The sequence below is a fragment of the Botrytis deweyae genome, assembly GCF_014898535.1.
Source record: "Botrytis deweyae strain B1 chromosome Unknown BDEW_008, whole genome shotgun sequence".
Lineage (NCBI taxonomy): Eukaryota > Fungi > Ascomycota > Leotiomycetes > Helotiales > Sclerotiniaceae > Botrytis > Botrytis deweyae.
The window spans coordinates 758,147-785,296 of NW_024066215.1; the positions used below are offsets into that span (position 1 = coordinate 758,147).

Consider the following 27,150-nt stretch of genomic DNA (forward strand, 5'->3'; position numbering starts at 1 on the left):
CTTCATTTATCATTGTTCATGGATCATGCTCACCATATCTCTTGGAAGGAGGCGTTGAAAGTATATGCTACAATCGATTCTTGGTTACCTATGGAACGAGACGACAGAGTCCATTACCTGGTGTAGACCAATGCATCATGGGGATAATGTGATGCGATGCAATCCCCAGCACGCTTTGAGAGGTTTGAACACCAGAGCCTGACAGTTTTAACCTTATCGTTTCGGCTCTTTTATCATTCCATGATGATCAACATGAATTGTCAATTAGATGGGATGAAAAGCCAAGATTTGATTGACACGGTTTGTGCAATACCACCCGCTTTGAACATGGGATGGCAGCCGTGCGAGATTTTATCCGTTTGCATACCCGACACTTGACCGGGAACTCAAAGCTCATATTTCCCATCATTCTAGCTATCATTTGAAACACGACCATGTTTAAGTGAAGATTAGCTTGAACTGGCCCCAAAAGGAATTGACAAATCAATTCAGCGCATAATATAGCCAAAACCATCTACATGTTCTTGTGATTCTGATTTTACAATGTTATTGTAATACCAGACGGCTTTAATCACAACGAAAAAGATATGGCGCCTTCAGCGACCACCTGGAATTCGCCCCAGGAGGGTATGAATGGTGCAGTTGAGGAAACGATACTGGAGCAGACCTTCGAAGCTGCTCCAGGAGAAAGCGACGATGCGCCTGAAGTCAAGGCCTTCAAAGATATTTATTCTCAAGCTTTTAAAGATGGATACATTTCGGGATATAGCCAACCCCAACTTGCAAAGCAGATACCAATAGCAATCGTCGGAATTTCGTGTCGGCTGCCAGGAAATGTTAGCACTCCGGATGAGTTTTGGGAGCTCTGTTCGAGAGCTCGAAGCGGTTGGTCAGAAATACCGAAGGAGAGATTTGATACCGCAAGCTTCTATCATCCAAATCCAGGAAAGGCTGGCTGTTTTAATGCAGCTGGCGGAAATTTTCTCAAAGAAGATGTAGGGCTCTTTGATGCGCCGTTTTTCAGTCTTACTGCCCAGGAAGCAACTTCGATGGATCCACAGCAACGAATTTTGCTAGAATGTACTTTTGAAGCTTTGGAGAGTGCGGGTATCCCGAAACATGAAATTGTTGGGAAGGACGTGGGTGTGTTTGTCGGTGGCTCATTCTCAGAGTACGAATCCGCATCATTTGTGGACACCGATAGTATTCCTATGTACCAAGCTACAGGTAAATAATTCTTCCCTGGTCACACATTTTGCTTTACTGAATATTCAACCTAGGATGCGCTTTTGCTATGCAGTCGAATCGCATTTCTCATTTCTTTGATTTACGAGGGCCTAGTTTTACCATGGACACTGCATGCTCTTCGAGTTTGGTTGCTTTACATCAAGCTTGCCAGAGTATTCGGAATGGAGAATGTAAATCAGCTATCACCGGTGGATGCCATCTCAATATGCTACCAGAAAACTGGATTTCAATGTCAAATTCTCGGTGAGTCTGCCATAACTCCCTAGCATTTTGGGATCTCATCTAATATATACAGTTTGTTTTCCGATGAAGGTAGATCTTTCTCTTTCGACAGCCGGGGCACTGGTTATGGACGCGGTGAGGGTTGTGGTTTGGTTGTTTTAAAACCTTTAGAGCAAGCTCTTAAGGATAATGACAACATCAGGGCCGTGATAAGAGGAAGCGGAATCAACCAAGATGGTAAAACTCCTGGAATAACCATGCCTAACGGTTCTGCACAAGGTAAGTCCAGAATTAATTCCAGTTGACATTGCCATCCGAAATGTTAATCGGATTAGAATCGCTCATGAAATGGGTCTACGAAAGTGCTGGTATCGATCCAAAAGACACAGGTTACGTGGAAGCTCACGGAACCGGTACCAAGGTTGGGGATCCTATAGAAGCTACCGCTCTGTATAATGTATTTGGAGAAGGCAGAAATGCCAGAAATCCCCTCTTCATTGGATCCGTGAAATCAAATATTGGACATCTTGAAGCTGCTTCTGGTGAGTATCACTCGGTTATCCTAAATTGCCTAAAAAGCTAAGAAATATCTCACAGGTATCATATCGGTGATTAAGACGGCTATGATGCTTGAAAGAGGCTTTATCCTGCCTAATCACGATTTCAAGACGCCTAATGAGAACATACCCTTTTCAAAATGGCATTTGAAGGTTGGTCATCGATCGCTTATAGTAGACCGAATTAATGCTGATCTTTCCCAGGTTCCTATCAGTCAACGCCCATGGCCAAGAGCAAAGAAGTTTGCTAGTGTAAATAACTTTGGGTTTGGAGGTACAAATGCACATGTTGTTTTAGAACGAGCTCCTTTCATAACTGAGCTTGAGCCTGAATCCAGTGAGAAAGCGCTGCAAGGCAGAAGACTAATCGCCTTGTCCGCGAACGATAAAGGAGCTCTAGAGGCGCTCATGAAGAACATCGGGATATATTTAGAAAGAAGGCCAGAATTTTTTCAAAATGGTCTAATGAGTAACGTTGCTTACACACTTGGACAACGAAGATCTCTGTAAGTGCTCATTCCATCCATCTACTATATCCAAGATATCTCATTTGAGCTATATTGTTTCTATTCCTAGAAGATTGACGGCACTGGTACTAACTTAATAATGCTTAGACTGCAATGGAGAGTAGCCATTCCAGCCACATCATCCTTCGAACTCATACAAGCACTCAACTCTGGGAAAGTTACTCCAATGAGAGAGATCGAGCCACTGCGTATAGGATTCATATTTACCGGACAGGGTGCTCAATGGAACGCAATGGGCCGGGAGCTTTATGAACATTATCCAGTCTTCGCTGCATCCCTAGATGCTTGTGACAAATGCCTCGTTTCATTTGGGGCTCCTTTCTCCCTCATCACCGAACTAAATAAAGATGCCACAACATCGCTTATCAATGAAGCCCATATAAGTCAACCTGCATGCACAGCCATCCAGTTGGCCTTGACTGATTTATTAAGGAGTTGGAATATAATTCCAGCAGCCGTCGCTGGTCATTCCAGTGGTGAAATTGGAGCAGCATACGCAGCTGGAATCTTACCCCTCGACTCCTGCATGGCCATTGCATACTACAGAGGTCTAGCGACTGTTGGATTAAGAAAGAAATTTCCAGATCTTCGAGGATCAATGATGGCTGTAGGCTGTACTAAGGAAGAAATGGAGCCACTCATCGATCAACTTAGCGCAAAGACAGCTCGTATAGCTTGCTTCAACAGTCCGTCTAGTTTGACTATCTCAGGAGACGAGCCGGCAATCGACGAACTTCAAGCATTGATGGAACAGAAACAAATGTTCAATAGAAAGCTACAAGTGGATGTGGCTTATCATTCTCATCACATGAGCTTGGTCTCAAAAGATTACCGAGGCTGCCTTCAGTCTCTTGCTCCACCCAAAACTTCAAATGTCAAGTTTCATTCTTCATTACTTGGTCATCTCGTTGAAGGATCAAGACTTGAGGCCCAGTATTGGGTAGATAATCTGACACAAGCGGTTCGATTCTCTGAAGCTTTGACGGATATGTGTGCACCAGGTGATGGACATAAAACTGGTGTGAATATACTCATTGAACTTGGGCCTCATTCAGCCCTCGCTGGCCCAATCAAGCAGATTCTAAAGGCTTGTGGGAAGGATGCAATGAAAATTCCTTATGCATCTGCGCTTGTGAGGAAGAAGGATGCTGTAGAGACAGCAATCGATTTGGCTTCAACGTTATTCACGAAAGGCGCATTTCTTAACCTTGGCGCTATCAATATTACTCCCCCTCTTAATCCTCCTTCATTACTGATCGACATGCCTCGATATCCCTGGAACCACACAACAAAATACTGGCATGAACCACGCTTGACTCAGAAACACAAAAGTCGCACAGCTCAACGTCATGATCTTCTAGGTACCCTAGCCAATTACTCGAATGATCTGGAGCCAACTTGGAGAAATATCCTTCGAATCGATGATGTTCCATGGCTTCGGCACCATAAAATTCAATCCCTAACCCTTTTCCCCATGTCTGCTTTCATTGAGATAGCAATCGAAGCGGCATCGCAGAGAGCAGCATCTAATAATATTCAGTACGACAATTTCGAGCTTCGCGATGTCTCCGTCACCAAGCCGCTTATGCTTACTGAAGAGCCTGTCGAAATTACTCTTCAGCTACGTTCCCGTACACCAGAAAATTGTGCTTCTGATATTTGGGACGAGTTCAAAATTCATTCGTGGGCTGCGAATAAAGGATGGACCTTGCATTGCCAGGGAATAGTAGCCACTAGACTAGGCAATCACGATCTTGGACTTGAGATGAAATCAAGCATCGCAAAGATTACTGAAGCAGCAACAAGTACCGTCAACAAATCCGAATTATACGATTCGCTTTCAAATATTGGTGTTTCATATGGATCGAGTTTCCAAGGTATGAATGATTGCTTCGCTTGTGAAGACGCCTCCATGGCACATGTCGTGGTTCCAGACACCAAGCAAGAAATGCCAAAGGAGCATCAAGAAGATATGATAATTCATCCAGCATTACTAGAGCAAGTCATCGAGATGTATTGGCCAATCATCGACGCCGGAAAGACTTCATTGGATACCGTCTATTTGCCTTCATCTGTTGGACAAATCACTATTTCCCGAGAAATAACAAAACTCATGAGAAGTCCGGGTGCATCCCTTCGGGCCTTCTGTGAGGGTACCTTTCCATCTGGTTACCCCAAGCCCACCAATATTTCAATGTTTGCCGTGGACAATGACCTATCAGAAGCTCCACTGATTACAATTCGCGATTTAACAGTTTCACCAATCGTAGAAACGAATTCAAATTCAGAGAATGACATACACAGGGAGCTTTGTTATAAACTAGATTGGGAGCCTGTATTTGAGTCTTCAATCTCTACGGAACAAAATGGTGCCTCAAATGGGGTATCAGAGGCATCCAATGGATCAGTAAATGGTACAACGATTGAAGTAAAAAACCACGATTATGCATCCGAAGGCATCGTCATTATCCATGAGAGTTCGGATGAACAAATAGCTCTTTCAACCAGATTGACCGAGTCTCTAGAGCATTTGACCGGGAAAAGACCCGAGATGGGTGCTCTATCTCAGGTTGAAACAACCGAAAAGCTCTGTCTGATCATTTCAGAGCTTGATAAACCATTGCTGTCAACACTCACATGTTCCCAATTCCTTGCGTTACAAAAAGCATTGATTGGATCTCGTGGAGTACTCTGGGTGATCAGAGGAGCATATGGTGATTCATCTAATCCTACTACCAACATGGTCACTGGTCTAAGCAGAAGTATTCGTTCCGAGTCAATGCTGAAATTTTCAACCTTAGACTTAGATCCAAAAAGTGCTATTTCTGATGAGAACACGGCCAACGCTATTCTCAAAGTCTTCAAAAGTGTTTTTGATCCAGAAGCTGACGCAAACTGCGAATTGGAATTCATGGAGAGAAAGAGTGTATTTTTTACGCCACGTATCATCAATGACTCAGAATTGAACGAATATGTTCACAAACAAACAAAAGATTCTGCTTTGGAGTTGACACAATTTGGACAGGAACATCGACCATTGAAGATGGCCATCTCAGTACCAGGTGTTTTTGAAACCCTTCACTTCATCGATGCATCACCGGAGGAATCTATAGAAGATAGCAAGATTGAGATTGAGGTTAAAGCAATCGGCATGAATTCAGTAGATCTTACTGCTGTTTCAGGGCATACTGATTATGACGGCTTTGGCTGCGAGTGCAGTGGTATCGTTACGAAGACAGGTAGTCGTGTTACCAACTTTGCCGAGGGCGATCGTATTTCAGGAATTGCAGTATCTCAAGGAGTCTACTCTAGCCGTGCTCTTTTGGATTCTTCTGCTGCTTTTAAGATCAATGATGATATATCATTCGAGGTTGGTGCATCAATTCCTGTGGCATTTTGCACTGCATACTATGGTTTGAATGATATCGGACGATTGCTTCCAGATGATACTGTCTTGATTCATGGAGGATCCAGTGCATTTGGGCAAGCAGCTATCAATCTTACCCAGAACATGGGTGCTAAGATTTTTGTAACCGTTGGTAGCATCGAGAAGAAAGATTTACTCAAATCAACGTATGGTCTCTCTGAAGAGGAGATAGTCGTAAGCCATAATACTTCGTTCGGACCGAAAGATCTCCAACAAACACACAGAGGCAACTTTGACATCGTGTTGAATTGTATTCCAACAGATACAGATACGCTCCAAGAGTTATCTTCGTGCTTGAGCAACTTTGGGCGTTTCATCAATCTCGCAAAACAAGAAAATCATCCAAAACTTGGAAGCGGAACCAACAGAAGTTATTCTTCCGTTGACTTGATATCTCTGGGCACTGAAAGACCTAAAACTTTGAGCGCCGTCCTCTCACGGATCTCTAGCTTCTTGATTCAGGGTTCCATCAAGCCTATCAACACCACAGTCTTCTCAATTTCGGACATTGAGACAGCGTTCAAAACATTGCAATCAGCAAAATTCGACGGGAAATTAATTATTGCACCGGAGCCAGATAATTTGGTCAAGGTTAGTTTTTTCAAGATACACTGCCATAAAAAATACTAACAATATCACAGGCCACTCCCGCAGATAAGAAAAGCAAGATACTTCGCTCAGATGCCACATATATTCTCATCGGAGGAACTGGTGGCTTGGGCCGAAGTATGGCTAGATGGATGGTCAGCAAAGGTGCCAAACATCTTGTTCTTGTGTCAAGAAATGGCTCTGTCACTGGAGAAGTTAAGAAGATGGTTGATGATCTCAGTACTGTTGGTGCCAATATTGTGATTCGACGTTGTGACGTGTCGAACAGCGAGGCAGTAAATAATTTGGTCACGAATGAGCTTACAGATATGCCTGAAGTCAGAGGTGTCATCCATGGAGCTATGGTCCTACGAGTAAGTACAATCGTCTAATCATGTTTTATAATAGCTAACATAAGCAGGATGTTCTATTCGAAAAAATGACATACGAAGAATATACCTCGGTTATTGAATCTAAAGTCCAAGGTGCTTGGAACTTCCACAATGCTCTTAAATCACAAGCATTGGACTTTTTCGTCGCTATTTCTTCTGCCGCCGGTGCAGTTGGAAACAGAGGTCAAGCTTCCTATGCTGCGGCCAATACATTCCTAAATGCATTTGTGCAATACCGTCTCGCTCAAGGATTGCCTGCCTCATCCCTAGATCTTACCGCCGTGTCTGACGCCGGATATCTCGCGGAAAACGTCGACGCAGCAGCCGAAGTAAGCAAGAACCTCGGAAGTGACACTATATGCGAAGCAGAGGTATTAGCACTTCTCGGGGCTGCCATTACTGGTCGTTTGGCTAGTACATGTAACAATCACACAATAACAGGAATGCGTATCACCACTCCGCCACCTTTTTGGACTAACGATGCCAAATTCAAACATCTACGACTCGCCCACGAAGCTCTTTCATCATCTCTCTCCGATTCTCCATCAGCCAATATATCCTTCAATGCCGCACTTAAGAGCGCCACCACAATTGAGGAAGCGCAGGAAGCCGTTACGCGAGGATTATTACATATTTTACCTTGTGTTTTGATGTTGGAAGCAGAAGATATGGATGTTACACGAAGTTTATCAAACTATGCATTGGATTCTTTGGTAGCGATTGAGGTGAGGAATTCCATTGCGAGGGAATTTGAGGCCAATTTACAGGTTTTGGAATTGTTGAGTAGTGGCAGTATTGAGATGTTGGCGAGAGCCATTTGTGGAAAGAGTAAACTGTGTAGTTTTTAGATGATGTTATGAATTTTGGGTTATTAGATGGGTGTGAGGATAAAACCCGGCTGGCTGGGTGTGAATTATAATCATAGAATTTAATTTATTTTCAAGGTTTATTTTCAAGTCGAGCTATAATTCAAACCAATCATCTTCATTTTCCAAGCAATTTTCCTATCAAGATCATCTCATTTTCCTTTTCCTTGGCCATTTGATTGAAAGAACCTTGTTAATAGCAGACAATACAGCCCGAAGTGGGAACAGCAATCATCACGAACAACGGACGTCTCCTGAGTCCTCAGCTCTCAGGGGCCTGAAATTCCCTTCCAGAAGTGACCAATTAAAGTGGATTGAAAGTCTCATTCCCTTATTTCTTCGCTTCTTGTTCTTCTTGATGCTTGACCCAACACTCCGGATCCGAAATCTGATTCCATCTAATCCGAAGTAATCGTACCTCTTGAGTCTCTTCTGCTCTTTTTTTGGAACACATAGCTGAATCGAAATACTGGATACCAGAGTAACAAACAAGGAACTCGATAACTTTTAACGAGTAAATTCATGTAATTCCTCAACGCCTTATGATATTCCCCAGGGAGAGAACAGGGAGCTAGAAGCTAATGTTATTACTAAGCTTGGTGATCAAACGCTTGGTCCTTTTTCCTTTGCCCCTAGTCAATGCCTCTCCTCTCATCTTAATAAATGGCTGTGTTTTAATATAAGCTAAACATGGTCTTTTATGTCAACTAATCGACTTGTTCATCTTCCGCTTCTGTCAGTATGGACTTTGGATGACAATTGAGAACGTTGCTTGAGTATGATATTTCAGTATCTTTGAACGGGCGCTGTTTGATTCGATTCTTTTATCGGCCAGCTTCATTTCAAGCCACAATTTCTTGGCATCAGCAGCCACATAAGGACCTGACAGTATCAATCTGTATGAAGAACAATACGATACTCAAATCTAAGTTATCTTTCACGCAATTCACATACCTATGTTGAAGATGTCTACAACCCCAATCTCCCCAGGGACTTCCACTCCCCGCAGTCATCACCATAGAGGTCATCGACTCCGCAATTTCATGCTTCCCAATGGCCGAAAAGTGCACATAGCGCCTTCTCCAGAAGAGGCCGATCTCCTTCGTCGACATCTCAGCATCATAGAAAAAGATCAACCTTTTGATCTCGTGATCAACGGATCTCCTGAACATCTCGACGCGCTTCGAACCGCGCATAGTCATCATGAATCTAAGCGACGGGCACTAAAAGATAAACACGGTGACGCTTATGATGAATTCGAAAATGTGAAATTAGAACTAGATGTCTTGGGCTCAGAGCTTCATATGCTGACAGACCATTCCGTGGCGTTGGATGCGAATTTTTCGAAGTATGGGTATAGTGCGCATTTAAGAACTTATGATGATGGGTCGGAACATACCAGTCGGGCGAGCTCATCGTATCACGGGCCTGATGATCATGAAAAGAAAGATTGGGCAGCGGAAAAGAGAAAGGGGAGAATTATGAAACTATATAAAAAGGTAAAGTCTGACATTGATATGGACATTGAACACTCACTCATTTTGTCTCCTTCCTCTTTGTATACTGACGAACTAACAACATTTCAGCCTACTGTCAGGCAATATTTTCACCGTGGTTTATTATGGAGAGCATCAGGAACTACTGAAGTAGCATCATTTGAACTCTTTGTGGACCTATTATACGTTGGTATTCTCGCTATAAATGGAGACCATGCCGCTGAAAGTCCCACTGGATATGAGCTCCTAAGATTTTTCATAACATTCATCATGAGTTGGAAGATCTGGAGTGATCTAACACTCATTATCTCTTGGTTCGAGACCGATGATATAGCTCAAAGAGTCTCAATATTGTTTGTCATGGCGTGCTTACTTGGGTGAGTGAAGTCGTAGATTCTTCTGATACTGCCCTCTATATGCTTTCGTCGTTGCGCGTCTATATTCATGCTAATCTTGGACAGCCTCACCACAAATATGTTGGAAGCCTTCGAAAAGTCATACACAATGCTAGTAGCATTCTATTTAACCGCTCGTCTTTTCATGGGTTCATATTATTTATTTCTCGCTTGGCTTATACCCATGGTTCGAGGCATGCTAATAGCCCAAGCCATCATTATTTTGGTCCCCAGTATCCTTTGGATAGGAAGCATCTACGTCGATCTACCTCAACGATTCGCCATTATTGCTATTGCCATACTCATAGATTTAACCGGTACGGCAGGTGTAGTATTCCTCGTTCGAGGTTCTAAATTCATCTCAATTAGACTGGCCGAGTGGACTGATCGAGTGTTTGAATTTTACCCTGCTACAAATATCGAACATAAAACCGAACGAACAAACGCGTTTGTGACATTGGTCTTTGGCTATTCAGTTGTCGCTGTTATCTATCAAAACGCAGCGTCATTTGGGTTAAATGCATTCTTTGGAAAAGCTGTTCTGGGGCTCATTCAAGCTTTTGTTTTTAATTGGATATATTTTGATTTGGACGGTACGGATCTATTTACGCATGCTATTCGACGAGATGTTAAGGCTTCTATCATCTGGGGGTTTGCACATTTACCCTTTATTATGAGTTATGTTCTAGGTGGTGCTGCACTTTCTAGACTCGTTGTTGCGAGAGATTGTGGTGATACTTCTCTTGAGAGTCTCACGGAAGCATACCAGGAGAAATCTGAATCTGAAGTTTCTCATGGGTTGCGTTGGTTTTATTGTGTCGGTTTCGGTGTTGCACTCTTTTGTATGGGTATGAACTCTCTTCCACTCTCTCCACCAGTGGTGCACGGATTGGCAGGACACTACAAAGATTGACTTGGAAATATTTCTTGACATATCGATTTGTATATCTTAGCAATTGTTACAATATCTTATTAGAGTTGGGCAATGAAGAGATAGATTATGATATCAAGCAATTGATGAATAAATTTGTCAAACATTTCAAAAGTCGAGAAGTGTCCCGTCGTTCCATGCACCCACTGGTGCTCTACATCTCTTCATTCTCGCAACTGACTTTTTCTCTTTAGGTATTATATCAGCCTGCCACATCCATAAAAAAGACCACCACGGCATTCGACTTGCCAAGCGCTACCGCCTGCTCAATCGTCTCATTGTCTGCATAATCCTCATATGTCTTCCTCTTTCATCCCTGAATTCCCTCACACTCATCTCCACTGTCACTGGATTGGTAGTCTGGGTACTCGTGTTGGAGCTATGGGGCCATAGTTGTCCGGATGAAACATTTTTTGGAGGTGGAAAGAAGTGCGAATATACGGCAAAGTGTAAGATATCGAGGAAAGATTTAGAGGAGAAAGGAAGGATGGGAGAGGTAATAAGACTCAAGGAGTTGGGTGGTGGGGAGGGAGGCGTTTATGAGGGAAGTTGATCAGAGGAAGAGATTTGAGTGGATATAATGACTATCACAAGATGAATATAGGTTTAATAATTAGAAGTGGTCAGTGATACTTCCAATTGTATTCGTTCAATGTATGAATATACAAGGGAACATATGAATGTTCGCTATTACGAATACGCCGCTCTGTCGCCAGGACTCTTTATCGATGCATGGGGAAAAGATTATAATTAAAACATCTCTGCATATTTTGGGTCGCACATCTGATAACTATTGATATCTTGCAGATGCGATGCGATACGAGCTTCACCGAGTCTTATCTTGGCATCATCGATCCTTGATTCGCAGTCGTATCACCGTTTTTGATATGGCGACCTGCATATGTTCAACAGCAGGGTAAAAATGGATTGGTCAATGGTCGATCAATTACGTTGCTTAGTTACACGGTCTGCAGGTTGTTGAGGGGACGGCAATTGCCCAATCGGGAATGTTGAGTTGAATTTGTGTTAGAACGTAGTGCCAGTTTTGTTTACTCTATAAGTTCGCTGCCCCCGATTTATATTTTTGAAAGTCTACAAACTCACAGTTTGAGACCAGACGCGCAAGTTCATCACTTGGTTTCGTATATGAGATCTGAATTCTTTAGTGTATCTTGAGTATATACTGCAGTGCACATCCATCAATCCATCACGATGATTTTCCCCTCCTTTTCACTCTCCATCATTCTCGCACTCTCCACCCTCAGTGCCGCTCTCCCTCAATCTCCTACAGACGCCAACCTCACCAGTAATCCAGGATCCTGGCACCGTCTCCCATCCATCCCCCTCTATCCCCGCCAAGAACACACAACCGTGTATCTAGACCCCTACATCTACATTCTCGGCGGCATCATCCCCTCCACCTCCAACCCCAGCACCGATCCCTATCCCACCACAACCCTCATGCAGCGCTTCTCCCTCACCACCAACACCTGGTCCCGCGCCGCCGATCTTCCCCTCCCCCTCAACCACGCCAACGCCGCCATCCTCAACGGCGCCATCTACCTCCTCGGCGGCCTCACCCCCGACTCCACCGACACCTGGCTCGCCAACCGTTCCTGCTACCGCTACGATCCCAGCAGCAACACCTGGACCCAACTCTCCACCTCCTTTCCCTCCGGACTCCAGATCGGCGCTGCAGCCGTGGCCCGCCGCGGCAACACCATCTATCTCGCGGGCGGTCTCACCTATCTCAATATCTCCGAAACTTACCAACCCAGCGTCTCGTACTTCACCGCGTACACCGCCGGGTTCGAGACGTGGACTTCTCTTCCTGCGCTGCCGCGCCCGAGAGATCATGCGGGAAAGGGGTTTCTCGGGGATAATGGCCCGTTGTATGTTATTGGGGGGAGGGAATTTGGGCACGATAATGTGGTGGGCACGAATTACATGTATGATTTTCAGAAGGGGGAGTGGAGTGAGAAGGAGAGGATGGTGACCCCCCGAGGAGGAGTAGCGAGTGCGGTGGTGGGGGAGAGGATTTTTGTTATGGGGGGGGAGGGAAATAAGGAGAGTGCGAGTGGCATTTTTGGGCAGAATGAAGCGTATGATACGCAGAAGGATCAGTGGAGGAGTTATGCGCCGATGGATGTTCCGAGGGTATGTTTGTGTGCTTTTTCTTTCTTTGTGGTTGATTGATTCTGGGGAAATTGAGATGTTATGTTTGTCTGTGATTTTGCTTGTCTTCTTTTTTTTTCATCCTGCCGGGCTCTTTCTTTCTTTCTCTTATCTCTCTTCCCTCTTTTTGTTTCTTTATTTTTCTTGGATGTTGCACTCGAACTCTCCCTAAACCCTTGAGTCAACCCTAACTCTAAAATAACAACGCATACTAACATCCACTTTCCCCCTCTAGCACGGCACATCTGCAGTAGCCGTCGGAAACAAGATCTACGTTCCCGGTGGAGGATTGACAGAAGGGGGGAACCCCACAGATTACTTTAGTTATTTTGAAGTTCCTTCTTGAATTTGTGATATTGGTTGATGTGGCTTAGTAAGTAGGTACCTAAGTATGGACTCTGAGAAGCGAGAAGAAAAGCGGTAGTCAAGATTCATCTTCAAGTTAGTTATTTTGGTAAATTGCTGCAAATTTTGGAATTGATATGATGCGATACGATGTCAAGTAGCGAGATTGGCGCGGTTGGAAGTTGGATGCATATGAATGGGTTGATTGAAATACATACATACTTACAAGCATATAATTATCCGTACAGTTCCTCATCTCCTTGAAAGTCAAATTAAATCCAATTACAAAATAATACATATCAATCGTCCTTGTATTTCCCTCTCCTCTCTTGCTCCATTCAATCATTCCCATTCTCCATCTCATCTCTTTCCCCTCCCATCTCTTTCCCCTCCCATCTCTTTCCCCTCCCATCTGTTTCGACACCTATCTCCTTCCCTCTCCCTCCTATTCCCCTCTTCTCCCTCACTTCGTATTAACCCCCACCTCACACGCACTCAACGCCAACGCACAACTTGTAATTTCGCCCGCCCCATCCGCCGTCTTCATACACATTCCAAACGCTCCCACACACGCCACACTTCCCCACGCTCCATTCGTACACACGGTTGCTACCCTCTTCTCTGTGTTCTCTGCATCTCGTTTCGCGGTTGTGCTTGTGCAGGTGGAGAGGTTGAGTGCGCTATTGATTTTTCCGTTAGTTTTAGACTTCTTATTATTACTAGGTATTGAAACAGAAGCACACTTACCAAGTTGCGATTGCGTCATTATCGCCAGATGCGGCTGTCATGCAGGTATTATAGGTATCGATACATGTGGAATCGACCGTGGCGGTAGAGCAAGACGATGTTTTTGTATTTGTGTCTAGAGGAGCTGGAAGCGCGGTGGTGAGAGTGAAGAGGATAGCGAGAGTGGTTGTGAGTTGAGAGATTTTGGTATACATTTTGGGATGGGTTTGACGGTGCGGAATTTATGATGTAGATAGAGTTCTGGGAAAAGTGATTGAAGATGTTGTGGAATGTAATAAGGAAGCTGTTTTAGAGATATTGTATCTTGTATCTGGTGTTTGTAGAATATGTAAGAGAAGAAGGAGAAGAGAAGAGAAGAGAAGAGAAGAGAAATTTCTTTACTAATAATCTGCTCTGATGTGAAAGAATGAATCTCCTCTCCGTTGGAATTCCTCATGATATATATACTCATACACATACAAGTATATATATTCATCAATCATCCTCTCCCAAGCCTCCATCCATCGCGCATACTTCTCCCCCTCTTTCCCCGCTCCACATTGAAGTCATGACAACGGACAATGCACAATGCACAATGCACAACATACCTCCTCACTCCCTTACTCGCAGTCCAAAAAGCCCAGAACATGACATCATATCTACCAGACCTGACCATCCAGATGATCACCCATAGCAAAAGAGAAAATACACTTCCCCTTTCCCTCTAACCTCGCAAACCCCATTTCATCTAATAATCCCAGCACGATCGAATGACGAAAGATGCCATCTCCATCTCCATCTCCATTTCCAGACATAGGTAGGTATGTCCACTTAGATATCCATCCAAGACCATCACAGCCCTAATGATCAGACGACACTACCATTTCCCCTCTCCGCATTACCCTTGACGTCAATCGCAGGAATCGCGAGAGAGGAAAAAAAAAATCGACGTCACAGCCTCCTAATCTCTCAAGTCCCAAGTCCCAAGTCCTAATAAATCCCAAACCTCAAACCTCGCATCGCAACCCCATCCATCCATCACGTTTCACCATGCAAATAATGGCACCACGCACTCCTAAAAATAAAAAGATAACTAAAAGAAATACCCCCTCAATATACCATGCGCAACATATCTCAACTCTCGATTTGATCTATCCACCCCGCTGAGAAAAATCCAAGTCTTACGTTTTCATCAACATCGTACGTTATACATACTTACTTACCTACGGGACTCAGAAGTTAAATAAGAATCTTCCATCCCCATCTCCGTCCCCAATCCCAAAACCAGCATCCTAACCAAAGCCAATGCGAAAGGCGAGGCCATGCGTCTATGCGTCCATCCAAATACCATGTCTGCCATACCTAGGTAAGTAAATCCATCACGCATCCCGACTCCTCCCAACATCAGATGAATATGAAACCAGATCTCTGAATCATGACATCTACATCTACTTCTACATCCACATCCACATCCATATTAGCAAAAAAACAATGAACAATAACTTCATTATCAAATCCATCTCTCCAGATCTTAATAACCTCCCTTGCTCCCTCCCTCCCTCCCTATCAAGACTTCAGATCTACTCTCCTCCCCTTTCTCTCTCCAAGAAAAAGCAAAAAGACAAAAGCGAACCACAACTTCATACCTCCACTGTTCTCCCATGATATGACATGACATGACATAACATCTTTCCCCCTTTCATCTTTGATATTCCGTCTTAGAGGGATATAATATCGTTTCATTTCATCACCCATCCCCCACATACCACTATTCATCCCACCTTCCGCTCACTCACCCCCTCATTTGTCCTCCTCTCCTCCTCCTTCCTTCTTTCCACTACTTTATCAATTCAATTGCCCTATCCTACCTACCTTTCCTTCTATTTATCAAATACCACTATTCCCTCTACTGATACAATTCATTCAAGATCGTAATCACTCACCTCGATCTTTCCCATTTCCCCTCTCATCCCCTCCTTAGAAACCCTCATGATACTCACTTGAGCTATGCGGTGGGATCCATATGGAAATTGCCAGAGAGACTTTAAACGTATCAGATAGAAGAAGCCTCCGAGCTAGTCAGTTATTCGAAGACCATCAACCCTCATCCCCTTGAAGGAAAAGAACTATATATACCTACTAGATTATTCACACCATAGAACAAAATTTCAAACATCGCACTTCGCAAATCAGACACTCAATAGCAACAATTAAAAGCAATGACAGTGACTGAAATCGTTCAGACAAATGTCATCCATTCTATTCTTGTCTTGGCTGGCGACGTTCATTATCTTGACAGTTCATCCCCAACCAACCATTCATCTTCCCATCCAATCCATCCATACATGCGCAGACGTGCCACCCTTTCATGCGTTCCAAAATTCAAGTAATGTAGTAGGCCCAAAAGTCCAAAAATCGCAGCGCCCAAGTAATTTGTGCTATCTCATCCTGTCCATACAAAATTTCTGTCTATCCAACTTTCCAGTTTCCCATTCCCAATTGATTCAATCAAAGACGATCGAACATTGAAATTTGAAATGGTTTTCAAAAAGGCGAGATAGTAATAGAAACCCCAAGATGAGAGCGGGTATATTCAAGTAACGCCTTCTTCCACTCTTTCGTAGAATCGGTATCTCCCATATTCCATATCATCGCCCACCCATAAAATCCGAATTTGATTTATTCACCCGGATATTGCAGTTTCCCATCCGCTCCATACCAGAAATGCAAAAAACCCCTGTTAACTCCTCGACGCACGAGAAATGTACGCTCCACTTTTGTATAAGAGATAAAAGTGCCATATTGGCCACTTTATTCATTCAATGTAATAAGATATTGAAAATACGCCAAATAATTGACGAGTCCAAGAAGAAGAGGAAATATAGATACTGTGAAGTAAAACGTAAAACGCCAACCGGTTTTCTAATAGAACACGTGCCTCGTGGATAGATAGATGAGAAGCAGGGAAGAATAGGTATGCTCGAGAAAAGCTATTAAGTAACAGAGAGCGAAGCTCGGTCTCAATCGGATTTTTATAACGCTTTTGGGTATAATATCGCTAAAAAGAGATCTTCGTGACGGGGGAAGTGAATTTTCAAAGGCGAGAGACATGTAGAAGAGATAATTGCTGGTAAATTATGATAAAGGTCAAACCCTTTTGGATTGAAAAACTTTGTCGCAAATGTTATCGAGAAAGCATATCGTAGATCGTCCGAATAATTTGAACTTGATCTAGAATCGAGGATCACGATAACCATTACGGTTTAAATCCGATTGATATTGAACTCCACTCATGGATTCAGGTTGTGATATTCCACGAAGTGGTGGTAATTGTTCCTCGCGTTGATAAGAGCCTCTTGGAGCATAATTTTCTTGTTGGTATGCATTCATGTTGACATGTTGACCGCCATTCTGTGGTATTGGAGTGAAGCCGTTCATCACAGACTGGTGATTATTGGAACCGCCTTGATTTACTTCGTTACGAAGCTGTGAGTTCTCCAAGCGGATGACATTGTTCTCACGGCGAAGACTTTCATTCTCTAGTTGTGAGTTGTGAAGCCTCGATTTCAAATCTTGAATTTCCTTCGTCTGTGTATGGTGTTCGGCGATAGCTATATTAATCTTCTTAGTACATAGTCAATGGGTGGTATTCGAATCAAATACCTTTTGTCAATATCTCCCACTTGCTAGCTTTATTACCGCGCTCTTGAGGCATCAAATCCCTCAAGGTTTCAAACAATTCCTTCATTTCAGTTCGACGCTTTCTTTCCGCAAGTTTATGGCTCACACGAAGTTCAGGTGTGCGGCTGTAGGGTTGCCCATTGTTTGGAGAATCGGCATCTTCAGCTTGTAAATCAGAAACTTGGCGATTTTGTAAAGAATGATGGTGATGTGATACATTTTGAAACTCAGATGAGGCTCGCGATGATCTGAATTCGGCCGACACTCCATCTTCTAACCTTCTCTGTCCAGCTGGCAGACGAGATTCTGTGGTGTATTGGCTGCTTGCGACCGAGTCTGCCATACTACTACGTCTCGAGTCAAGATTTAAGAACGAAGTACCAACCCTACTTATGCTCTGGCTGTCCTCGGCATGGCGGTCGTGTGAGTTTGATATTCTGATTGGCTCTTCAGGAAACGCCCAGGCTTCTCCCCTAGTTGGCTCAGCAGCTCGAGCAATACTAGACATGGCAGGACCAGTAATCTTGGGAGCAGTCTTTGGGACTGTACTTCTGGGGGATGTTGGCTCGGGCAGACGTTGAGGTTGATAGCTGTTCGAGAATCGCGGGTTTGACAAGCGATCGGCGGCATTCCCAGGGTTGCGCTGCTGCTGCAAAGTGCTTTGGATAGAGGTGGTTGATTGATTGTTGCTGGCGTATGGGGAATTGAGTCGCAACTCTTGAAACCCCAATCTTGAATCGACACTCTCCCGACGGGAATCTCCGTTCATTGAAAAAGCTCCCAGTCCAGATCCATATGATTGTCTATTTGACTGGCCCATCGACAGTAGTGAACTCGCCATGGAATGTTCGTAAGATGGAGAGACCATAGATGCGACGCTCATGCCATTAGAAGTTGGAGAGGTGAGCTGTTGACTGGCAATGTGGTTTGCTGCGGGTGAGGGGCTTATATCAGCGCTGGAGGAATGATAACCAGTTGGCGAAGGGGCCATGATGACTTCGCCGTTCGATAATTGTTGCGAGTTATCTAAATTGGGAGGGATTCGTTAGCAAGCTGTTAGAAGCGCATGTTGAAGAGAATGCTCCAAGACTCACGCTTCGATGACGAATCTAGATTTGAATAATAAGCAGAGTCTCTCATGCGCTCTTCAGGGCCGACTTCATTTAAAACTTCAGCCAGCCCAGTGGGCATTCTAGTTGATGGCGGACGTGAATCCATCCTAATCGATTTGATCGACACAATTGCTTGCTCTAATCACTTATCGTCTATTCTATTTTGAGTGGCGGCGGGGATTTTTCTTAATTTAGGACTGAAGATAGAAAGCGGGCAAGATTCGCGATTCGCGAGTCGCAATTGAAGAGAGACAATTCGGAGTATTGGAGTGATAGGATGGATAGGATACCTGGATGGTTCAAGGTGGTTGGGAAGATATTGAATCGTGAGGAGTGAATGTCGAATATCGTATGCTATATATTGTATATCGTATCTCGTTCGGAATTAAGTTGAGTCGTAGATTGAACTGTAGCTTTGTATGTTGCGAGGATTTCAGAAATTTTCTGGAAGAGTGCAGATAAAGGTAAAGTTGTGTTCTTGTTCTGCAAGGGAGAATAATGGATTATGGTTTTCGGGGAGCGGTGATCGGTGGTCGGGTCCTCGCGTATAGCACTAAAGACTCGGTGGTGGTGGTGGTTATGGTGGGTTGGTGGGATTTTGAGTTTATACGTGTAAAGGACCTAGTATGTAGCTATGTACCGTAAGATGTACCGACTCGTCTTCCTACATGCGTGGAAAGTGTAAAAAATCAGAGGATAAAAGGGTTTGGCTAAAATCGGGAAGTTTAACTTTGCTTGGCTTATATAAAATGATCAAGACGCAATCACAATAAGAAAAGGAGATGGTGCTGGAATCTTCAATGAACGGTGATGATGAGGTTCATGAGTTCTCGTGATGCCAATAAAGTATATTATAATTGTGCTTGATGCTGATGGGGGGGAATATACGACCGAGTACTGGAATGTGGTCCCGTATATAATTGGATCGAGGAAAGTCTGTTTTCGGTGTGTTAGTAGATCTGGGGGACGAGAGAAGTGCAAATGCAAGTGCAGGTGCAAGCAAGTACTGGTCGTGGTGGTGGATAAGTAGTACAAGTAGTACACACCTAGCGATCAGAATCCAGTCCTAGCATCCAGTATGTGTCAAGTACGAGTACTCGGATACGATTCCCCTCCTTCTGGGATAGGAAGAAAAAGTGGTTTGGTGATTTGCAAGAACCAGAGCCCTTGTGCTGATGGTACGGAGTAAAGAAGAAGAAAGAGAAGGAGAAGAAGATCCCTTGCGGCTTGTGCTAATTGTGAAGAGGGAGAAGAGGAACGGCCAGCCCCTTGTGAAGTTGAACTTGTGCGTGGAAAAAGGTTTACGGAGCCCGTTGTGATGGACTGGGGAATTCGTAGTCTCTTCTTTAATAATAATAATAATGATAATGATAATGAGGTGCACAGCCGGGAAGACGTATGGTCGCCAAGTGTGGATTGTGTGGATGGTGGAAGGCGGATTGTGGGTTCCCTTTGTACTGGACGGGGTGCTGTACAGGAGGACAGGGTCAAGGAATCTTTTAGTGCAAGAGTACAATGATGGCGACTCAGGGAGAAACTTTGTAGATGCGTGAACCACGGGCAAAACGGCCAACTTGACTTGGAGAAAGATTGAGTATGATATGTAGATTGTGTAGATAGGTTTCAGCACCTTTTGGGGAGGAGATAGATGGTCTGTCTCGTATTTGATATTGGCGAGAGAGGAGAGAAGATGAAGGGGAAAGAGATCCAAGTATTTCGCAAGAAGGTGTAACAAAATACGGTGGAGTTATTTCTGTCGAGACTCAAGACTCAAAGCCATAAGATTGAGTTCGATGATGGAACTCTGTATGGACTGACTGGTACTGGATGAATACCGGTATGTTATATCCACGAAAATCAGAACTGCCGACGTTTCTTAGATTGTGCGGCCAGGATCCAAGATTTCGAACACTTGAATCACTCAATTTACTCTTCCTGGGGGGGAGAGGGAAGAAAAGTAAGTTCCGTATCTAATACTGAACGAGCAATATTCCAAAGATATATAGAACGGGAAGGTTATTCGATCGATCAATATGTAAGTGTGTGCAGATTGTACTAAACTCTCCGTTTAGTCCTTTCCTCGACGGTGATTTGATGTCCACTGTCCACCCATCAACTGGATCCATGAAAATGGATTGAAAGGGTGTGATTATGCCCTCCCTTGTGTTTCTACAATGTGCAATTGCTGCGTGGGTTAGTACTAGGATTATTGTCCTCATGTTCTAGGATCATTTATGACCATGTTCGACTGTCAATCTAGACCAATTGGAGTGTAATTTCCCTGGAAAAAGTAATTCTATTTAATATCTATTACTATTTTGTTGAAAATGGGATTTCTTCCCCAACTTGTCTCTCCCCCCTCCCTCTCCCCGCAAAGAAAGATCAATCATATCAATCGACCAAACCGGCGAATTCTAGCTAGCCATCGGTAGGTAGGTATCATCTAGGTATCGTCTATCTGTCATCCAAGGAAAAGACTCCGAAAGTTGGATTTGTGAAGTTTGAGTTTACTTGCATTAGTTCGAAGCAAGTAAGTAAGGTTAAGCATCTAGTCTGTATAACTGTAGCGCCTTGGATTGTGGAGAGAGCAAGTCGGAAAGAGAAAGAGAGCACAAGAAAGATCATCGCTGGTAGCCATGCAAGTCGTCGGCGAGATCACAATCGAAAGTGTGAGAAGTCCGAAAGGATATCTAAGCAATCATAAGAAATCATAACCGTTCCATCAATGCCTGGCTGGGTATCTAGTTTGTAATACTCTTATAACGATGAACATATGTAAAATACTTTGATATGGCAACTAAACTGTGCCGCAGCCCCTCATCATTCATGTCAGCCATGTATCCATGGATTACATCGTAAATCGTGATGGATAAATGATTGGACATATTGCGATTTGGTGCTTACTCGTCTTTGGATCAGATCAGACCAGATCAGACAATAAGATAATCAATAGTTGCCCCATCTTTTCATCTATTTCCCCTCAATCCCTCGACATCGCGCGCGGGAGGTTCCTGGGTCAAATATTGGTATCTGGATCATGTATCACTGATTAAGTGAGGCATGCTGCAGGTCTCGCAAAGCTACATGATACATGGCAAGTAGATGTGATTAGCGTGGTCTGATTGTTCATTGGCATTTCTTGGGAATTACCGCTCAATGATAGTTCGATGTGGCCAAAAGGAAAAGGAATAGTTATGGTATTATTGTCTTTGTCTCTCAGAGTTTTGAAGAATATCTGATCAGATCTGACAAGTCACCTCCTCCAGATGCTGCAACTCAAATTCCTCGTCCATTACTGAAAACTCCGAAGATCTTGACTTGACAATGACAGGGAAACAGTTTCTATTGTATTACTTGACTAGGCACTCTCAACGGCTTTGTTGAGCTGGTACAGAGTATAAGTCGTACGGGACTAAGACATGATATCAAAATAACGATACTACAGAATCTGGGAGAAGCTTGGAAGTGAAAATGTCTTGGGGGTTTCCTTCCATCTTGACTCTGGAGTCCGGAGTCTGGGGCCTAGACGGAGATATCAAGCCTTCCAAGAATCCATAAGGTCTTTATCCAAGACAATTGACTTGCAGTATCGATCGATATCGTGCCAGCTTCCTACTAATCCTACCTTATTACTACCTAGGCAGAGTAGACCAGTCGACAATACCTCCCTATCTAGAAAGACAAAAAGCTCAGATCAATCTATGGCTCTTATTCTTGAACGCTCGTGCCTGACAGGACAAACTTCTCCACAAAATGTTTCCGAGTATTGATCCGGCAAGTTTCTTACAATGTCGATTCTGTACCTACCTAGTACCTACCTACACTGCAGAGTGTCTGCGAAGTGGCTACGGAGTGTCTGCGGAGTACCTTGGGAAATACTAGGTAGTCTCTAGTAGTTAGATATTGCATCTCTTCACACAAACTTTAATCGCTCGTCTCCTCAAAATGGCATTCTTGCCGTTGCATCCTATCCAGTGATTCCAATCTCATCCCATCCCGTATACCCAGTCTCCCAGTCTATCAAACAAGCAGTGCTGTCAATATCAGCTAATACATTTATCCTTTCATCACTGGCATATATCTGCCGTTGTTTCAAAAGCAGCGTTAAGCTATCTTGAACCTTATTCCCCGATTAAAAAAAACCCTAGTATACACGGTAGGCTTCGACCTGGTCCGACCCTGTTGCTGCACAATGCGCGGCATGAAAGAGCAGGGCTTCCAAAAATCATCTGGAGGTTGGGGGCCACGCTGACCGAGAACGACACACGCCCCTTCAAACTTTCTCAAACATTCGATACCTACGTCAATCATTGCATAGGATGGGATCTAGACTGATTCATTGTACAAAACGGTGACATGATTCATTGATGAACCACCTCGTCAACAATGATTCAGAGAGGTACTTATCGACACTGCATTAGATGCTTGTTCTCGCCCGTCTGACGACTGGAGGTACTTGTACTTAGGTACCAATTACAGGGTATTTGACTTCTCCAGGGTTTTGTGTGGAGTGAGATCTCACCCCTTCTCAAAGTATTACACAGGCTTTATATCACTCTGTGCATTCAGGCTCAAATGGTTATCGGTGTCATTGCAGTTTTGCAAATCACCGAAGATTGTTGATCAATGATATGATTTGTTAAAATGTACCACCTGGCGCTTGTCGATAGACGCTGTTCGCCCAGGATATCAGGACATCATCGAGGGGAGGGCAGGGGAGCAGGGAGCTTACTCATAAATCCTTGCCTACGACGCTGTGAGCCCAATCTGGATTGAATCCACAAACCCCCGAGTTTAAACCTTGGAATATCTTACTCTCACTCATGAAATTCCTGATCCTCGGCTCGGGGATGCATCTCATGAAGGAGGTGACGCCGTCACGCCGCCGTGATTACAGGTGACATGAACAAAGAAATGGTGATGGACTTGCAGTAGAGGCAAGCAATGCTTCGGAATGACCTAAATCAATCAACTTGTCCTGTCACTCCTGTGGCAGCCCTCATAACCGCCCCGAAATATGGTTTGGGGCCAAGATTCGGACCATCATATCTCAATGAAAATCTTAGCAATTTGCCAATTCCCTTGCAGGGTTTCAAGTTGCATTAGTAAGTCTTTAAAGTGTAAGTTAGGCTGTTTAATCCACGATATATGAACGTGGTAAATCTAGATCGACCTTCGTAACAACGTGTGAGCGTGCATTTGGAGTGAAAGCTTAAACAATTAACCAATAAATGAAGTCCAGGTGTGAATGGGGGTTTCGTTAAAATGGGGTAAATACGCAGTAGTAAAAATGATGAAAAGGGTCTAAGAGCTGACAAGATGTGACGACGCTATTCAGGTTAGGTAATAAATAGTAGATACAGTCAAATGGCTAAAACTAGGTTATAATTTATTACATCTACCGTATGTAGCATTTATTATGTAGATATATACGAGTAGATATCGAGAATAGAAGCGTGGAATAGTATTCATCTACCGAAGTAATAGACGATATTCTTTCGGATAAACTTCAAATTGCTAAAGCTACGCTAACGCTAAAGTTAACTACCTAATCAGGTGCGAGGGATTTCGGAGGGAAGAAAAGAGGATGGCTCGGATGGATTGATATTTGATATTCAGATCTTAAAGGAACAATAAAGATCAGTCAGATTTCCTTACGGTATCTTCATCCGCATCGACGATCCTTCGGATATGGATGACCATCAATCCATTCATCCTCAGCTCGTGGCTCAGTTCACTGCACGGCCCCCATTCTTTTCATGATCCTTCACGTCCTCAATTCAGAAGTTCAACATGTATGTATGATGTATGGATGGATGGATGGATGGATGGATGGGTGGATGAATGGATGGCTCGATGGGTGGTGAAGCTTAAGGTTACTTATTATACTAACAGACTAGTACTTGGAAATGGTACTTTGTTGATGTTACGGTTACACTCATCATGAGTCCTTTTCGCTTTCGGTGCTTTTCTTCCACTCAACCCATTGGAGCATTCCTCCACCACACGCTCCACACCACCATTACCCATTTCCAGCCCTTTTCAAAGTCTGGACTGCCATGTGCTGAGCCACCAAATAAATGAAGATCCATGGAAATACTTCGTTGCAATACCTCCGCGGTATGCACGATGCACCAAATACATGTACTTTCCACACTTCACATTTTCCATCCAATCATGAAATATGGTTCTTTGGGTGAATCCAGCTTCCGGGAATTTCTTCCAAGCACACAATTTCCCTGAAGCTTTCCCTCCTACCACTCGGCCTGCGTGACAGATAACTTGTATCGTGGAACATCAAGTCACATCATGGAGATCAGTATGTACCATTCAAGTCGTTCCGTTTGCTACCGACTACATGGAACCTTATATCTATGATCATTCTTGTACTTCCATATACTTGAATTTGTACAACTCGACCCAATCTAAGTGGATTGGTAAAATGTGAATGCATCTGATACTTCGATCTCTGTGCTCATATCCTTACATCACAAATTCTACGTGGCTTCGGATGCGTTGAAATACAATCGATAATCTCTTCGTTGTATATATGCCGATGCAGCATAATCTATATACCTTCAATACATACCCTATCGTTTCGTCAACAGGATTCATATGAAAGTTCCCAGCTCACACGATGAGTCTGGACGAAGCTTACTTCGTTCTTATTGAACAAGGAAATTTAAAGTAAAATTTCTCAAGAAGTACAAACTCACGGGATCACAACATTTTCATTTATCTACCCCAATTTTCATCTCATAATTTAAGGGTACCTGCCTATAAGTCGTGATACCATACGGTGGCGTATCTCCATATCGCCAATTGATCCCCATGTTACCCCCTTACCTAGAGTTTTCTACGGCCTCCAAATTTTGCCTCACGCGGATGTATCGATACACCAAATAAAGTTTCCAAAACAATTTTGAACACAAAAACATACTCTAAGATGTGATGATTGTGACGTTTTTTCTTTCTGCTGAATCTTTGTGTAAAGTACGCATGCTACTTGCATTTATATCTTGAACCATGGTTCCTCAAGAACACACGGCTGGAAAGTATCCTAGACATATATGAGATGAGCTCAGCTGCTCCCATTCACCGAATCAGATATTGACGAACCATTTTGAAGGATTTGGTCAGGGACATATTCAAATACGGTTCAGCAATAAAGAAATGCATCGGGAGCCTCATATCACCCCTCGATTTTTATATTGGCATTCTTTTCTAAATTGATATTGACTACTCCGTCATTTTTACCCGTCAATGTTATACAAGCCATATCAGCTCCATGCTAGCAACGACGACATTTGAATACTTCGTCATACTCATCTAGCTTCCTATTTTCCAGGTACTAGATAAACTTCCAGTGCTTGTTGCAAGATTATGAAAGTATAATACTGTGCTTTGTACCCAGATATAAAGCTTCTAGTCAAGGACTGGACTCTACGATATCTTAGAGCCGGTTTGTACCACATCGGCCTTACTGTATCTATCCGAGCCGACAGCACTATCATTCATACCAACCAAGCTCGTTCAATAATCCAGATGCACCTGATTTCCCCATTGGAATAATTGATAGTATATGATTGTATTTCGAGAAGAGTTTCAAGACAACCCCAATCACAACAAAGTAAAATCGTGAAAATCTTTCACCATTCTCTCCCCATCCATCCTTAGCAGCCCTTTCACTTCAACTTTCCAATATCCATGCTCCTCACACAAATCGTTCCGTTCCATCGCACACTCCACAGCACCACAAGACCACAACACCACATCTCACACACCACCATATCCCGCCCCTGGAAATAAATTAATTCTTCTTTCAGAAAAGAAAAAAAAAGATGGCTAAAGCGTGTTTACAGGCGTACACTACACTACACTACATAACACTCTATTTCATTTCTCAATCCACTCTGCATACGTAATATACGTGTTGCTTCCACAACATATTTACTCGGTTCGGAAGATGCAGGTTCAGGGCCGGTAATATGGTAATGTGCCGTTTTGGTATTATGTTTCTTTGTGCAATGTGATGGGATATGATGTGATAAGTGTGGTGATACAGGTAGGTATTCTGTATCTCACTCTGCATCTTTACTCGCTTTCATTTTGAATGAAATGAAGAAGATGCAAGTGCTAGGGGATCAAAAATCCGGGGAACGGGGAGCAGTGCGGTATATAGAGGGTTCTTGGAATTTTAAGAGGGGACGCGTATGTATGTATTTCTCTCTGTGTGCATCTGCATGTGTGCGTATGCACGTCATCAAAACCCGGACGGAACCGCGGAGGTTTTGTTTATGTAGGTATGCATACGTGTATGTATGTAGGTTTATTATATATATGCGAGTTTTGAACGGGATAGCAAATGGGGATTGAAAATGATTCCGGTTTGAATGGTTTAGTGAGGAGGTAGACATTGATAGACTTGACATCTCTGGAAAAGAAAAAGTTTTCATCCATCC

The 27,150-nt window shown here is 43.5% G+C and overlaps 6 protein-coding genes across 6 annotated transcripts; 3 read left to right on the forward strand and 3 right to left on the reverse strand.

Annotated features, from left to right (window-relative positions):
• Positions 1-587: 587 nt before the first annotated feature.
• On the forward strand, positions 588-7,809 carry EAE98_004425 (uncharacterized protein; the record flags this gene model as incomplete). Its single annotated transcript, XM_038952045.1, has 9 exons — positions 588-1,227; positions 1,281-1,491; positions 1,544-1,749; positions 1,806-2,012; positions 2,068-2,180; positions 2,232-2,533; positions 2,642-6,572; positions 6,623-6,943; positions 6,991-7,809. 9 exons carry the CDS (start codon positions 588-590, stop codon positions 7,807-7,809), a joined length of 6,750 nt encoding a protein of 2,249 aa, XP_038811581.1.
• Positions 7,810-8,792: 983 nt separating this feature from the next.
• Positions 8,793-11,202, forward strand: EAE98_004426 (uncharacterized protein; the record flags this gene model as incomplete). Its single annotated transcript, XM_038952046.1, has 4 exons — positions 8,793-9,326; positions 9,414-9,700; positions 9,785-10,521; positions 10,856-11,202. 4 exons carry the CDS (start codon positions 8,793-8,795, stop codon positions 11,200-11,202), a joined length of 1,905 nt encoding a protein of 634 aa, XP_038811582.1.
• A 659-nt stretch (positions 11,203-11,861) lies between these two features.
• EAE98_004427 (uncharacterized protein) lies at positions 11,862-13,170 on the forward strand (the record flags this gene model as incomplete). The annotated part of the gene is made up of 2 exons (XM_038952047.1): positions 11,862-12,806; positions 13,060-13,170. The coding sequence occupies 2 exons, from the start codon at positions 11,862-11,864 to the stop codon at positions 13,168-13,170; spliced, it is 1,056 nt and encodes a 351-aa protein (XP_038811583.1).
• A 462-nt stretch (positions 13,171-13,632) lies between these two features.
• Positions 13,633-14,110, reverse strand: EAE98_004428 (uncharacterized protein; the record flags this gene model as incomplete). Its single annotated transcript, XM_038952048.1, has 2 exons — positions 13,633-13,849; positions 13,917-14,110. The coding sequence occupies 2 exons, from the start codon at positions 14,108-14,110 to the stop codon at positions 13,633-13,635; spliced, it is 411 nt and encodes a 136-aa protein (XP_038811584.1).
• Positions 14,111-14,902: 792 nt separating this feature from the next.
• On the reverse strand, positions 14,903-15,255 carry EAE98_004429 (uncharacterized protein; the record flags this gene model as incomplete). Its single annotated transcript, XM_038952049.1, has 3 exons — positions 14,903-14,970; positions 15,015-15,058; positions 15,119-15,255. 3 exons carry the CDS (start codon positions 15,253-15,255, stop codon positions 14,903-14,905), a joined length of 249 nt encoding a protein of 82 aa, XP_038811585.1.
• A 1,871-nt stretch (positions 15,256-17,126) lies between these two features.
• On the reverse strand, positions 17,127-18,794 carry EAE98_004430 (uncharacterized protein; the record flags this gene model as incomplete). The annotated part of the gene is made up of 3 exons (XM_038952050.1): positions 17,127-17,506; positions 17,559-18,602; positions 18,671-18,794. 3 exons carry the CDS (start codon positions 18,792-18,794, stop codon positions 17,127-17,129), a joined length of 1,548 nt encoding a protein of 515 aa, XP_038811586.1.
• Between the last annotated feature and the right edge of the window lie 8,356 nt (positions 18,795-27,150).